This window comes from Puntigrus tetrazona, chromosome 23 (assembly GCF_018831695.1).
Source record: "Puntigrus tetrazona isolate hp1 chromosome 23, ASM1883169v1, whole genome shotgun sequence".
Taxonomy (NCBI): Eukaryota; Metazoa; Chordata; class Actinopteri; order Cypriniformes; family Cyprinidae; genus Puntigrus; species Puntigrus tetrazona.
The window spans coordinates 12,664,375-12,680,515 of record NC_056721.1 but is presented as its reverse complement, the minus strand read 5'-3'; the positions used below and the strand labels follow the sequence as shown (position 1 = coordinate 12,680,515).

General features: G+C 38.1%; 2 protein-coding genes across 3 annotated transcripts in view; both read left to right on the top strand.

The window, feature by feature from the left end:
* ephb2a (eph receptor B2a) overlaps positions 1 to 5,697 on the top strand; it is a 50,233-nt gene extending 44,536 nt beyond the window's left edge. For both annotated transcript variants that reach the window (XM_043225312.1, XM_043225311.1), the window contains exons 12-16: positions 458 to 673; positions 775 to 924; positions 1,117 to 1,310; positions 2,087 to 2,242; positions 2,438 to 5,697. In XM_043225312.1, coding sequence (XP_043081247.1) covers positions 458 to 673; positions 775 to 924; positions 1,117 to 1,310; positions 2,087 to 2,242; positions 2,438 to 2,546 — 825 coding nt within the window. In that variant the 3' untranslated portion in view covers positions 2,547 to 5,697. The remainder of the gene's footprint in view (positions 1 to 457; positions 674 to 774; positions 925 to 1,116; positions 1,311 to 2,086; positions 2,243 to 2,437) is intronic.
* A 999-nt stretch (positions 5,698 to 6,696) lies between these two features.
* On the top strand, positions 6,697 to 15,515 carry lrrc38a (leucine rich repeat containing 38a). Its single transcript, XM_043225313.1, is given in 4 exon segments — positions 6,697 to 8,133; positions 8,366 to 9,644; positions 9,646 to 9,790; positions 14,244 to 15,515. Coding segments are annotated over 3 exon segments (873 nt in total). The 5' UTR covers positions 6,697 to 8,133; positions 8,366 to 9,161; the 3' UTR covers positions 14,489 to 15,515.
* Positions 15,516 to 16,141: the final 626 nt, after the last annotated feature.

The following is a 16,141-nucleotide window of genomic DNA, read 5'->3' as shown; positions in this document are numbered from 1 at the left end:
AACTGTAGTGGGTGTTTTAAAGATGCACCTTTAATTAGGTTTCATGTGTGATTTAATCATGATCACATGCTACATTGGGTTTAAACTTTGTTAATGTAGATTTTTGGCACCTAATTAAAAAACATAACTAATATTTTTTGCCCACACGTTGTCCTAAAATGCTTTTTATTTCATAATGTGTATTGGCACTTGTCCTTGTGCTGCTTTTAACTGACCCAGGATCCCATTGGACAGGGCCCAGATGTGTCTGCCGAGAGGCACAGCTGGACTGAAGTCCAGATGTTTCGCCACAAGACTGTGACACAAGCTCACAGAACAAAGGCTTATTTTAAAATGTTGGAAATGCTTTTTTCCTTAATCTAGAGAAGAAACATATGTGCATCCCCCGTCTTAAACAAATAATTCGATCATACTTTCATATATTTAATATTTGTGTATTCTCTGTATGCTGTTGCAGCAAAACGATGGCCAGTTCACTGTCATCCAGTTGGTTGGCATGCTGCGAGGCATCGCAGCTGGAATGAAGTACCTTTGCGACATGAACTACGTACATCGCGATCTGGCTGCCCGCAACATCCTGGTCAACAGCAATCTAGTCTGCAAAGTATCCGATTTTGGGCTTTCTCGCTTTTTGGAAGATGACACATCAGATCCTACATACACAAGTGCCCTGGTGAGTGTGCGGTTTGTGGGTCATGTGGCCTAATGCTATGTGGCAGGACCTAATACTTCATGCTAATGAAATTTTCCTAACTAAATTCAATGTTCGCGTAGGGAGGGAAAATTCCAATACGATGGACCGCTCCCGAGGCCATTCAATACAGGAAGTTCACGTCCTCGAGTGATGTGTGGAGCTATGGCATCGTAATGTGGGAGGTCATGTCCTACGGAGAGCGACCTTACTGGGACATGAGCAATCAAGATGTACGAAATCAATTCTTAAATATTGATGATTAGAGATGATAGTTTTCGTTGAGCTTTTTTCATGAAGAGCTGGATAAGGATGTCCCCTAGTGGACAAAATCAAGCAGCGTCATTGAACACCATCTTAAAGTGCATACAAGAACATGTCTAATGTTAAGCATAACATCATCATTTATCTTCCCATAAATCCAGGTAATAAACGCTATCGAGCAGGATTATAGGTTACCTCCTCCTATGGACTGTCCAAATGCACTGCACCAACTAATGTTGGACTGCTGGCAGAAGGACAGAAACAACCGTCCGAAATTCAATCAGATTGTTAACACTCTGGATAAGATGATCCGTAATCCTGGCAGCCTGAAGGCCACCACTCCTCTCTCTTCAGGGTAAGAGATTTCACTTTAGTGGACGTTTATTAATCAGTTTCTTTTAGGAAATAAATAAATAGATTTTAAATGAAATTAAATATTAAATTCCAGATATAGAACATACAATATTACAGATATAGAATATACAATATTATATGATATTATAAAGGACATAATGCTATAATACATGGTGCATAACAGACAAAGAAGTATACAAAAATGAACGCTTATTTAGCATTTCAGTAAGTTTATTCATTAATTAAAATTTATTCTAAGGTTAGATGTATCGTTTATTGAGAAAATGATCAATTTATAATTTTTAATTCAATTACAAGTATCCATAATACATAATATTATGTATATTATACATTACATAATATATATATGGAGTGCAAAATTATTGAAATACATAAATTTATATATGCCGCATCTTTACGGCAACGTAGTCGGCATTCGGCATTTCATTACATTTTTAATGTATACAACCATCCACAAGTTTGCGATTCAGTACCATTTTTTTTTTATTTGTGAATGATTTTTGAAGAATCCTGTCACACCCGAGACTGGAGTAGTGACTGCTGAAAATTCAGCTTTGCGGGAGTAAATTGCATTGTAAAAAATAGCAAACAGTCATTTGTTTTCATATGTAACAATATTGCGGTTTCGAGTGCATGTTGTTATTATTATTACTATTTATGTTATTAGCTGGGTCAGATGGCATTAGTTTTGTTTTGCTTTTTTGAATGCACATGATTTAAGTGCCTAGAGATGGTGATTCTGTGCGTGTTTTACAGCGTACATCTACCTCTGCTGGACCGCAGCACACCAGACTTCTCCAGCTTCAGCACAGTGGATGAATGGCTGGACGCCATCAAAATGGGCCAGTACAAAGAGAACTTTGCCAATGAAGACCTCACTACCTTTGAAGCCGTGTCTCAGATGACTATGGAGTATGTTTTCGCTATCTTCCATACAGCTCAACAGATTCGCATCAATCGTTTTCGTTACCAAGTTACAGAACCAGACGCTATACCCACCAGAAACCTATTACTGTACATTTGATTCATAGTCTTGTCTGCTTAGATCATTCCTTGACTGTGACATTGTGCCGTCGCTTCTCTGACGCCCTCTTTCTGTCCTCACAGTGACATTCTGAGGGTGGGAGTCACACTAGCAGGCCACCAGAAGAAGATTCTCAACAGTGTGCAGATGATGCGAGCCCAAATGAACCAGATCCAGTCAGTGGAGGTTTGATTCTTGCGAGTAGAGGATGGGACCAGCCTGTGCACACCAGACCCTGAGGACCTTCCACAGAAAGACGCGTCCAGAGCCCAGCAGTAGTCACTTTCTCTGGGGATGATCAAGAACAGATCCCCTGAGACCGCTTATGGTCTCGATACAGCACCAGCACATTGAAGGCAAGCTGTAGTCTTTGCAGTGGCCAAAATTATCCATAAATTCGTTCTGGCTGCATTTACATGCAAGTTTTTGTTCCAGTATTATCTCTGACTTCGCAGCATTTCCAATAAACCACACATGTAAGGTGACGGCCTCGTTATATATACCCTTTGCATAAAAAAACAATCGCCTTTTGTATGTAAATGTTTTGCTCTAAGCAGCTTTCTGTATTGCTACATTATGAAATGTGCTGTCGATCACCTGCTACGTGTTTTTTGCTAAAGTTCTGAACTCAACGAATGAAAGTATTTTTGAGCACCTTCTGGGTCCATTAAAAATGCATTTACAAAGTGCACCCTTTAAAATACGTTAGATTATGTCACAGCTCTCAGAATAAGAATAAAACGCAGCCACCTTTTTATGATGGCGTTATATTGGGTGTAAAATTAATCAGAGCGCTTCCATATGCAGAATATAAGGCTTGAAAAGGTTTTTCATGCATGTAAATGTAGCCACTTACACATTATTTTGGCTGTTAGTTTTTCGGGTAAATCTGTAATCTCATTAAATGAGATTAAATCAGATTTTGATTATATATAGCCCTTTTGATATGATTTGGTTCTCAACTGTATTCACTAGAAATGTATTGACAGGATCATTTAATATTTCAACTTTTGTTTTGGAGTGCATCTGTAATGGACTATGGACTAAAAGCAAGAAAAAAGGAGAAACAATTATACATGCGTGATCACATGTATGATGAGGAATGATCCGTGTGATGGATCTTGCGCTGGCAGATTTTGCCAATATGAGGACTATTATAGAACTATGTGAATAGTAGGCAAAGCAACCAGTACTGGTTCAGTATGTTTTTTTGGTTTAGTTTTTTTTTTTTTTTTTTTTTTTTTGTACAAAGTAATGTGATATTTTTTATTTCCTTAATGAGTTTTATTTATTTGTTTTATACTTTTTAACACCATTACTTACCAATTAACCATATAATCATGCACCGGTGTTGTACTGCAGATGTTCTTGTCACATATCGCAAGCACTTCCTGTGCTGATTTCCTCACAGAGCCTGCCGACAGAATATAATAGAGGTGCATGCCAGATTTAATTTTATGTTTACTTTCTATCCCGATAGTAAGTGTCCCTTAGTGTTCATATTTTCATCAGATGTCATGTTTTGAAAAGTTTTTCCCCCATGTTTTTAACAATTTCTTGTATTTATGTATATGTATATGTATACATATATAATTATGTGTGTATATATATATACATGCTGGCACTTCGCAAATAGGGTACAATTTGTTATCCAATGACTTTTTTTTTAAGCATTAGAGGCACTAATCCCATGTTTTATGTCGTAATAAGGATTAGATGTTTGACAAGCTATTATCTAACATAAGATTAGCATCAGTAGCTAGTTTTGAACACTTTAAATGTCCCGGTCTCCTACTTGAAATCTGGATTTGGCCGGTCCAGCTTCATTTTCGGGCCTTATTTTGTACCCCGTTTGTAGAAGTCTTGCTGTCCACATGAACTTGAAGCATTGCACACACAAAAAGCAGCTTGCGGAAAGAGGGAAACCTAAAGACACACTAGAAAAGACTGCTTTTGCTGAAAGATATGTTTTATGAATTATGAATTTTAACATCAATATGCTCTCTTATTTGTATAGTCTTGTGCAGTTTATCTGATTTTCAATGGTGTGGCAAATGTCATTTTGACAGTATGAGCTTGAGTGAAAAGGCTTGACTGACCATACTTTTTTTTTTTTTTTTTTTTTTTTTTTTTAATATATCTTTGACATGTTTGACACATTAAACTTCATGACATATTCATCATTACTGTAAAGTACTTTGCAAAATACATGCTTGCTTGTTTGTTGTTTTCAGTATATACGGTGTTGGTTAATAAGCAGTTTTAGTCTGTTGCTCTTCCTGGAGCACGGCACATTTGTAACCCAAAATAGTTGTTGAGTTGACACTTTGACACTGTGACGCTGTCTCTCTAAAGTGAATGTGCTTCCTATCAACTTGTTGACTGGTCTTCCATGTTTAAACAATTTACACTTGTATAGAAAAACTTTCATAATAGGTCTGATTCTCACATATTTTTGTTTCGCTCGCTCTCTCTCACACAGCGCTAACGCCTATTTTACCAACCTTTACTCGTTTCCCTCCCCAAGCATACTTTTAATGTGAGACAGGCTGCTTTGTTCTTTGTAAAAGCTTTGCCTGACAAACTCATAACTGTTAATGGTTAGGTGCTGCAATATTTAGATAAATATGCCCATATCTATATTCCATGCTTTCATTTTACATTAAAAAGCATTTTTCAGAGTTTTGGGCAGCATTCTATAGTAAAATGTAAACTGAAAGTGCAATGTTTTGTTAACGAAATAATTTATTATTGCAAAACTGTTTCTTTGCCTTTTAATTGAAATTTCAACAATTCACAAAAGCACCAGGAATTAACTTCATAAAGGGAATTAAAAAAAAATAATTTCAGGCTCAGTGAACTGTCTTTGTGATTAATTTTTTTTATATATCATTACTATAACCACAGAACAAAAAGTTGTATGAAAAGAATGTACATATGTTAATATATTAGAAAATACCTTTATGTATTACTTTTTTATTTTAACCATTTTTATTTGTAATGTGGCCATTTATTTCCATTTCACCATCTATTTGATAAAAGATAAATTTCTTTGTGGTAAACATATGACCGTGGATTAGGCCATTTACACGCATACAATAGTATGCACACACTTTCGTTGGTATTAACCCGTCGTACGCGCACACACACACTGTACTGTCCACCATGACCACTGTGAGTGAAGCAGGAGGCTCTGGATTTTGTATAAATGTACATTTACTGTAACCCTGTGAATGATGTTACAGTTAAATAATTTGTAGTATTGCTATTGGTTTATTTTCTATGAAAGAACATTTGTGGCCCATTATGTTTTTCTTCAATAAAATATGGAGCAAGGGTCAGAGCCATGGGTCATGTGAGAAGTGTTTTATATATTACAGAATGATTCGAATGTCTAAATTAATATTTTTGTGTTGTCGTATTGCTCCAGACCAGCAGGGAGAGCTGTAGGCTGCAAAATGAGGTCTGTTGCTTGTGAGATCTACTGTAGCAACACAACTAGAGAAACCATAAAATGTAAAACGCATTTTTTCTAAATGTTTGATTTTATGCTTTCTATGATTAATCTTTTTGTATTTATTTATTAGCTTTGGTAACCAGATGACTATTTTGCCTGTGTCCTTCTTAGATTAATGTGTTATCTTTAAACAAATTGTCACAGGCCACTCGATATTTTGCAGATATTACCCATAATTGATCTGTTTCCACCTTTTTTTAAAATGCCACTAATTTGCTGGTTTTTTCCCCTATAACTTCTCCTGTAGTTCATTTGGATGGTGTTTTCTGCATGCACGTAAACCCATCCCTCGAAAGCCATCGGCATTTGACCTGCTCTGCCAGCTATCCAGTCTTGTTTTGATGACATCTACTGTCACCCAGATCGCAAACAAATTACTGAGCTGTCAATACTCTGTGTATATGTGTGTGATAGAAAGACAGATAGGGAATAAGCTTCAGAAGCTGTAGTATTAAAGATGAGAAAACTTTTGGCTGTGAGGAGTCTGAATTCAGACCATCTGTTCTTTGCCAATGGTTGTTCCTTCTAAATTGTCCTTCATTAATTACATTTTCCAGTTGATTTGTGGCTATCACACCAATGGCAGGCATGAGGAGTGTTCTGGAAACATTTTTCAAGTGATTTGGTGATGCTAAATTTTTTAGGTAGCTTGCCGGACACTGACAAATAGGGGTCAAGTAAAGCCGCATCAATGGCTAATCTTTGAAACACGATCACACCGTGTCACGCCCATCTGATAACTGTAGTATCACTTCATTGGCTGCAGAGGACGACTGTGTTTATTAAATCCCAGTGGAATTAGCCACCACAACAAACCATACCAAAAGTACAATGAAATATAAATTTGTTAATCCTATAATCTGTACTAAATATGTGGCCATGTAATTCTACATACACCATGGTGCACTTGTATCCACATAAATCGAATTTGTCAGTACTGTTGTGATTGAAAGTGCTTTAATGACTTGGCCCAGTTTCGTTGATCCCTCATAGTCAGGACTTCGATGCTGTGCATTCAAGTGGGTGTCCTAGTTTCCGAGACATTCATATTTTGTGACTATCTGTGCTTTTTTACATTATTTATTTTGTGGCCAGTTGTCTCAACATTGCTCAGGTTTAGTAGGGTGACAGTATCTTGCTCTTGGGTATGTTGGTGAGGATCATCCAGAGTGAGGGCCCAGAATGCACCTGGAAGGAAAGTGTGTCACCATGTCCTCAGCCGAGGCTGACAGGTGTTCTTTTTGGGGGCGCTGGCACATGGTATTCTTGCAGTGTGTGAATGTGTATATGGGATTATCTCATGTTTCTCTTTAAAGACCCTGGTGAGAAAATCCGAGCTGGATGATCTTCTCCACTAAGCCCTGTCATGCACCCTCCTTGACGATGAATACTTTGGTTCTGTAAAAGAATCAACTCAACCCTGCCAAAGAAAGGCACACAAAGTTAGCGGCATTTTTATCTCAAACTCAGGTCATTTGTATGTATTTTGCAAGGTGGTTAATTTGTACAAATTCGCATGATCTCACTCATGCGTACCCCTAAACCTACCTGTCAGTGGTACGTCAAATCGTACAAGTGACGATGTACAAATAAGCCAAAATATAAAATGCATTTGAATTGGTTGAAAAATAATGTTACCTTTCTGTTGTCATGCAAGCATGCCACATTGTTAAATCACAGTAAGTAGCATTGCCTTTTGTTTGTGTCCATTCCTGTTGTGTCCCATCCACAACCCAACTGTGTCAAACAGTATGTTGCTCATGATATTTATCATTTATTCATGTGCCAGACTTTAATTGTGAATGGAAAATCTGCACGACTTTTCTGACACTGCCAAATGCCCTACTGAGTAGATATCCTGTACCTACCCTCCTTTGCACTAATGAACCTGACATTTGTTTCTTTTACAGGGACACCGGGGGAACTAACATTTCAAGTTGATATTTTTCAAAGATGTGCCACATGAAAAAGGTCAAAGGCAAGTCTCTCTTTTTTCCCTGGTGATGCCTGCCAGAAAGGTCAAGGTTACAATATGACCTATGGGAGTATTGTGTAATTCCATTGGGCTGTGCCATGCTATTCTCCAGTGCGTGTGATGTAAGAGGAAAGCTGTCTGTGGTCACAGCATGTGTTCTATTTGCCTGGAGATTTACAGCAGCACAGGAGTAAACATGAATTCAGAATACAGACCGACAAAAATAAACAACAACAGCTGGAAAAGCGATGAGTAATGACCGCTTTCAAGAGCGCACTGGAGAAGAGGTACTGTTGAAATATTTTTGTATTCCTTTCAATTCATATAAAATGTGGACTTTTCGAAAGCGTTGCGATTTTCAGGACAGCTATTACGTTCAGGTCGTAAACAAGTGCGACTGAGTTGTGCAGCTGTGACGAGGTCGGAAGGCTTTGCATGCAATTTCTGATTTGTAGCATGCAATGATCATCTTCACTGAGGTTCACACAGTTATTCACAGTCACCATCTCTCACTTTCAGGGCAGTAATCTGTATGCACACAGCCCCATGTTAATCGTCACATCCATCACCATGGCAATGGAGCCAGAATATAAAATTATGCACTATGCCGACTGAATCGGAGGACAAGAGAAAAGAAGCTAAATGTGTTGCCAACAAGTCATTAGTCGTTTATCCAGAATGGAATTAGACTTGCAACCACAGCCTTGGGTCAAATGTGCTATGGGCACCACGGTTCAGCTGGCACGCAATCAAGAGCAGAAGCGTATGGACCAAGATACAGATCAGCAGATAGAGTACATTTGAATTAAAGAATCAGAATTCCCTTTCGACCGTGGGTAAACCGAGTGGGCTACACCTCCTCTTCAGTCGTCACACTCCCCTCCCCTCTCCATGCCCCCAGCGCTTCCCAGTCTCTGGTTCACTCGTCTCTGTTTACCTCTCTGCTAATCCCTTGCATTGCGCGCTCTCTCTCTTCCCCACATTCTCTCGATCGCTGTCTCTCCTCCCCTTTCATGCTCAGAGCCAGCGGGCTGCCACACGACCCACACTGCCTGCTACATGATCTCGTGGAAAACAGAGCTCCGTGTCTTTGTAGCCGCTTGCTGTTGCTCGAGCCTTTGTAGATTGCAATCTAGGAGACAAGGAAAGATGCCTTCGCGACAACCCTGACTCCTGTTATCTCCAGATGCTCTCCTGTCCCCTTTCCTAGTATCTCACCCCCTGACCCTTTACCCCATCCCCTCTCCTCTACCCCTCTCCAAACCTCCCTCTCTTAATCCCCCCAATCTCCCCTTCACCTCGCACCCTCTTGACAATGTTCTCATGTGTTCGCTGGTTTCAGCCTTTCCTTGCCTTGCTCTCCTCTACCTTGTTAACTTGGGGGTACAACTGCCCATCCAGCTGCTTGTGTCCAGACCATCACACCGTGGACTGCACAGGTCAAGGACTCACCCGTCTTCCAGACTCCATCCCTTTGGACGTACGGAGGCTCCTTCTGTCTAACAACTGGATTCCCTGGATCCCTTCTGATTTCCTGGTTCTCTACAGTGATTTAGTGTACCTGGATCTGAGGAATAACTCCCTGACAAGGCTGGAGCCTGGGACTCTGAGCACATCCTCCAGACTGGTCTACCTGGACCTGGGAAGCAACAACTTGACTGAGATCCCCTCAGGAACTTTCGGGGAATCCCGTAGTCTGATCAAGCTACGGCTGGGGAACAATCCATATTTGAATATGGTCAGCGAGGACGCCTTTGCGGGCCTCACTTCCTTACGAGAGCTTGAGCTGGAGAGGAATGCCTCTCTCCGGCCTGGACGTTGGGGTGTTGAGCCAGTTGCCTTCTTTGCGGGTGATACGCCTGGAAGGGAACCCCTGGTTGTGCAATTGCAACTTTGCCAAACTCTTTCTGTGGCTATTGGAAAATCGTCACAAGCTCCCAACTGGTAAGCTGCTTAAATCTTGCTTTCCTGATCTGCATGAAATAATGTCATACTTTTTTCATACACTAAAGACCTTTTGAATCACTTCAACTCTCACAATCTATGGAGGCTCACCTGTAAAAGATCCAAAGTGTCAGTAACTCTGAGGGTGAGAAGTGTTGATGCTTAAGATTCTGACTAGGACATACATGTGGGTGAACTGATTTTGTTTGGGATAGAGATGCTTAATAATCTATTGGTTGCTTAAAACTGAGACTGAACTACTTTGACTCATCACATTAGCATGATGGGTTATTAATTCAATTATAAATATCTTAAATCACACAATTGAAAGTAATATTTCATATTTTGACACTTTTTATATAACATGCTTCCACCTATTCTTGTTTGTAGCTCAATATTGTATGATAATGTTTTCAAACCAAGACAAAGAGTTCGACACACTGTAGGTTGTCACTAGAATATGTAAAATATTCTTGTGCATAATTCATGAAACATATGCCACACGACATGTTCTCTAAATTTGTTTCATGTCTTGTCCTCTTTGTTGACGTTAATTTGAGTGGTAACTAAAGGACAAAATTGAGGGAAATGTACTCCTTGAATTACAGTATCCATTGGTCATTAGGTCACTTACCACTAGTCCAAGGTTAAGGTCAATTTGAGCTCCACACCTACATCAAATATATATGCATGATCCTCACTGTCCCTTAGAAGCACAAGTCACTTTTCTCTCCCGTGTCTGTTTGAGAGACTAAGTTAGGTTGCAAGTTACGAACATGTCAATATAAAAAATTTAGTTTGGGTTTTGTTTGCACATTTATATAATGTATACAAACCAAGTGCTGAGAACACATGTAGTGGTTTTGTTACGCAACCAAACCTTTAAAAAAAGTCTATTTGTTTGTGCAGTGAGTTTAATACAAAAGTATAAGCATTTCATATTAAAATGTACATTTTTATTGAAACATACCCAAATACTTTGATTTGGTTACTTCAGTTTGTATAATTTTAACAGAATTTTTTATTTATTGTCATGGGTGTGAATCTTTGTGATTGGATTACACTCCATATTAAGAGGAAGATTTGCTTAATCCTCAGACATTTGAAGTTTATTTGACTATTTTTATTTAGCTTATGAGACTGAGATCGTATCGAATCATTGCATTTTGCATTTGTAACTTCTAAATCAAAGTTAGAGTCCATTTCCAGAGTTACAATATTAACTGTACCCATGAATTTAACATGAATGGGATCTTTGTTTCTTTGTCAACAGACAAAGAAGGTCAGTTGTATTTGTAAACAACACCCTTTCACCCATTCACAAATGTTTGTAGCCTGTAGACCTGGCACAGTTTTTTTATGAATGTCACTTCTGGGTAATTTGTAAATCATTTGAAAGATTAGTTCACTATTACATCTCGAAAATAATTATATTTGATATTTTAGTTAAAAAACTAAAATGAAAGAAAATATCAATTATTTATTATGGGCAAAATGTCAATTCTTTTGTTCCCAGCAGATATACTTTAGCTGTTCCTGTGTCTTTGCTAAGTATATGTTGGTTTTACCAAGGGGGGCATGGCATTTAGGCAAAACTCTAAATGTTAAGGGTGAATATTTCTTGAGGCTTTGTTTTGTTGTAGTCAAAGAATGTACATATAATGCTCTGAAAGTAATGTTTTCATTGCAATATTTAATTCAGTGTACTTTCATTCTGTATTACCATGCAAAAACAGGGCAGAATCAAAGGAGACTGTATTGTTTAGATTTAATTATATATATATATATATATATATATATATATATATATATATATATATATATATATATTTTTATATATATTTTATTATCTACCGAAATGTACTTATTCAATTAAAAAAATATTCAATCAATAATTTTCTGGCAATTAAACTGACCTTGGTGTTACATAGCTACATAATGCTATAAATGCTAGCAGTGTGTTTTCATTGTAAAAACAAACGTTATATGAAAAACATCATAATGTAGTCTTTAATTCAAACAGTCCAGGGGCCACTAGTTTAAACTCCCGTACAGCGTTGTAATTCTGGCACTTGGGTATGGATGAACACGTTACATCCATTATTCAACCCAACATTGTATCTGATACTGATGATAGCACACTTCTGGCACACTTTCAGTTACTTGGTAATTGGATATTCAGTCTTTCAGGGGCAAGAATCAAGATTTCCACCAAATACACTGTTGTGTATACAAGCAAAGCATGTGAAGTGACATACATATATGTGACAGGCGCACACACAACTCTTTATACAACCCTCAAAGGTCAAAGACAGAGCCCGAGAGGTTACCGTGTCTTAAAATATCACAATTATGCCACCAAGCGTATCTAGTACATTAATTCATGCATTCTGTAACTGAATTTTTCAGGTCTACAGGATTTGTGCACATCAAATGTATTGAATGAAATCAGCGTAATCTGAATAAAGAGACCCAATGATAATGGGATTCATATATCCAGCTGTATTACACTACAAAGGCGCAGCTTTGATTCATTTCACCGATGCAAACATAAGAACATGGCAGTGTCTTCTTTGTGTTACACATATGTGGTGACAGCAGGCTAGACGACACTAGTCGGCTGACTGAGCTTGTGGCCGCTGTGAGAATTTTCTAAACGGGTAAAAGCATGCGCGCGGTGTTGGTGATTCGCGATTTTCGCTCTGGGGGACCTCCAGCGTAAAACACCGAAGCTCTGGCGTGATGAAACGTCAGGCAAGCGGCCACGTGACAGACCCAACAAAGGAGGCTGAGGTCACTGAATCCCCTGCATGTGGAAAACCCCTTCTGGATGGAGTGACTCATCCACACTTACTGCCTCACACGTTTGATGATGATGTCAACTGACTTTGACCAATGACATGAACAAACACGGTGGCGTCGTGTTGTGACACGGAGGGTTATGTATTGACGAGAATGCCATTTCTCATCATTTTTACCTCCAAAATGCCGGTTTCTCTCTGCCGAAGCACAAGCGGCTGCACGAGGGGTTTCGTGCGTGAATGCAATTAGAGGAGAGATGGGTCTGTGGAGCTCTGCCGCTCTGTTGTGTCTGTCTGTCAGCGTGGCTGTATTACGTAGGCGATGTTCCGCTTCAAATCTGTCATCTGGTGTCCACTGATCACACGGCTGAAAGGAGATTAAACCTCCCTCTGTGAAAATCAAAATACACACCAACGAGGAATATTTCACAAACGTTTCTCATAAAGTGAGGGGGGGGGGTGAAGAAAAACAAAATTGGAACGCATCCCATCTCGGATCTTATCTTGCCGTTATGTAACAGGAGTTTTCTGAGTCATAGTTGCAGTGTTATTGCTAGATACAAAAATTTCCCAAGTAATAATACCACTATTCTACAGGGCATATTTGTGTAAACTGATTATAATATCTTTATTTCTGTAACGTTTTATCTAGTGACAATACTTATAGGTCTTTTTTTTTTACAGATCTCAAACAAAGCAGTCTCATAAGAGCTTTGTTTTGCGGTGCAAATCAAGCACGAGTTTGGAAAACAAGCTCATTCTAGGTTTAGCTCAGCTGCCTGAAAGACACTTGAATGTAATGGCATTGAGTGCTAGTGCACATGTTCAAATGGAGTATATATAGCCTTGAGTTTTGAGTGTGTGTTAATGAAGTCCGCTTGCTCATTTATTATCCTTTGAAGCGTTACGCTGTCTGGATATGTGACCATCAAATGGCCTTTAAAGAGCTGAACAAAAAGAAATAAAATGAGAAGTACTAACTGAAACAGACAGTAACATAAAAAATGAATAAAAAAAAGAACTTTCCATTTAATTACCAATGTGTAATTACTTATTGGTAGTTTTTGCCTTCAAAGTGTTTATTTATTGGTCAAAATACAGCAAAACCAATAAAATTAGATTAAAATGACTGTTCTGTTTAAATATATATCAAAATATTATTTATTCCTGTGAATTTTCAGCAATCATTGCTCTTCAGTATTACCTGATCCTTCAGAAATCATTCTAATATGCTGAACTGCTGCTTATTTTTTGTGTAAACCAAGATACTTTTTTCAGGTTTCTTTGATAAACATAGACAGTGTTTGTTCATGATATTGTGCAGCTGAGGATGCTTGTGACATTAGTGACCTGACATGTGAGCTGGTTTGGAAACTCATACAAGTCCGGTAACTGAACACTAGCCACAGGAGACTAAACTGGATGCTCCATGGACTCTTCACCAAAAGATTCAATGTGCCATTTTTAACGAGGCATTTCAAATAAAGAGCTCAGACAATGTGAAGTAACATAATTCTCAGCTTTTTTGACACAAATATTCAATGTACTTTGAAAAGATACTTTACGTTTCAGTCCAAAGTTAATTCAAATCTTTTCTGAGATTGTATATGTTCAGTAGTAATTGTACGCCTCTCTGTCTTTCTCTGTTCCAGGGTTAGATGGTATGGAGTGCTCTCTTCCTGGGGACGGGCGGCAGGTGTCCCTCAGTGTGCTTTCTGAGGACAGTTTCCGGGAGTGTCAAGGATTGCTGACTCTCACTGATTATCTCATAGTAATTTTTTCTGGAATTTGTATTTCAGTGGCAGCCATTATTGCCAGTTTCTTTCTGGCCTCCACTATCCACTGTTTCCAGCGGCTCAAATCCAAAAGGACAGATGAAGAGGAGGCAGAGGACTAAGGGGACAGAATCATTGGACAGAATGGAGATTACGAATTACCCATAATGCACCACACAGTGGAAGCCAAGGGATTGGATAAAGAGGTGAAAAACCTTATTTCCATGACAAAAGAACCCTGAATTAGGCCCCTGTGTGACCAGGCTGAGGCTGCTAGAGCCGTCTCAAATCTCACAACCTTCATCCGTGATGCTTGAATGGAGCGTCACGTTTTTTATACTTGAACACCAATGATTGAATTGAGCCTTAAGACTAAAACTGTTCGTGACAATGCAGTGTCTCATGCCCCGTATTGAAAAGTGATCAGCATTATATTTTGACAACAAATAGCAGCAATGGTCATTTTATGGATATGTGTACATGATATTTTTGGTATTGTGTACATGAATCTTGCTCAGTTTTAGTACGGTTTAGCTACTTGCACTTTAAAGTACAGATGACATATTGCACACAATCCCAGTGAGCCATACTGTAAGCCATTTTTCATACAGTAAATCATGATGACACTTATCACCAAAGAATGAACATAAAATGAGCATACGTTGTGACATACAGAACATGTTTTTCATTTAAAAGTTTCAAAACACCAGTCAATTTGGTTTTATTATAAATATCATAAAATATGTTTGGTTATCCACGACTTCGTTAATGTCACGCATACTCTTAATACGCTTGCTGTAGATACAGATGGGTCGCAATTATATACTGTATATCAAGTACTCAATCACGGTTATTTTAAAGGCTAAATTAAAAGGGAAATTTTTGTCCTTCATTTTATGTCGATTTTGTCTCGTAACATTTTTTCCTTTTTTTACTTTATGTTATGACTAAATAAACATTGACGCCAAAGTGTTTAAAAATATGAATTATTATGCCTTAATCTTTTTCCCCACACATATTGTACCTGATTCCAAGTGGGTAGCTCTCTTTTAATACAATATTATATTATATTATATTATATTATATTATATTATATTATATTATATTATATTCAGTGTCGAGGGGTGACTAGTTACATGTCTGATGCCATAAAATTGAACTTTTCTAATCTTTATTTAAGGGAAGAAGGATTTTGAAAGTCTGACTGTAATCAGTGTAAACCTGTATGCTTTAAATGTTTTAAATGAGTTGAAATCAGTTGAAAACATTCATTTAGAAAATTTATTAAAAATCAATCAAATGGCATAAGTTACATTAATTTAATAAAGTAATTGAAAGAGTTACATTTAAAATGGGGCAATAACTTGGTCTGTAACCTACTGTATTACATTTCCAAAGTAACTCTTGCTACACTTATATCAATTCACTACACTTTTTGGTGCTCCAAAAATTATTACATTTGTGGCTGAACAAGAACACCGGTCCTAGTCTAGGCCATATTGCGACTAGATGAAGCGGTCCTGCTTTCTGCCACCATCTCGTGAAAATAACAGTAAGTTCCTGCAGGTGCAGCCAGTGACATGCTGTATCATTCCTTCTTTTCCTTTGACCCGGAAAGCCCTGCAAGCTCTCAAAGTGCAAAACAAACAATAGAGCAAATGTAGTGCCTTTATATAATCTCATTTTGCTTCTGCTGCACATAGAATTTAGTTTTTTAGGTTGATGCTGGAGGAGGTTTTTGTCTCGATGAAAGCTTTCAAAACTGAGCTTAATAT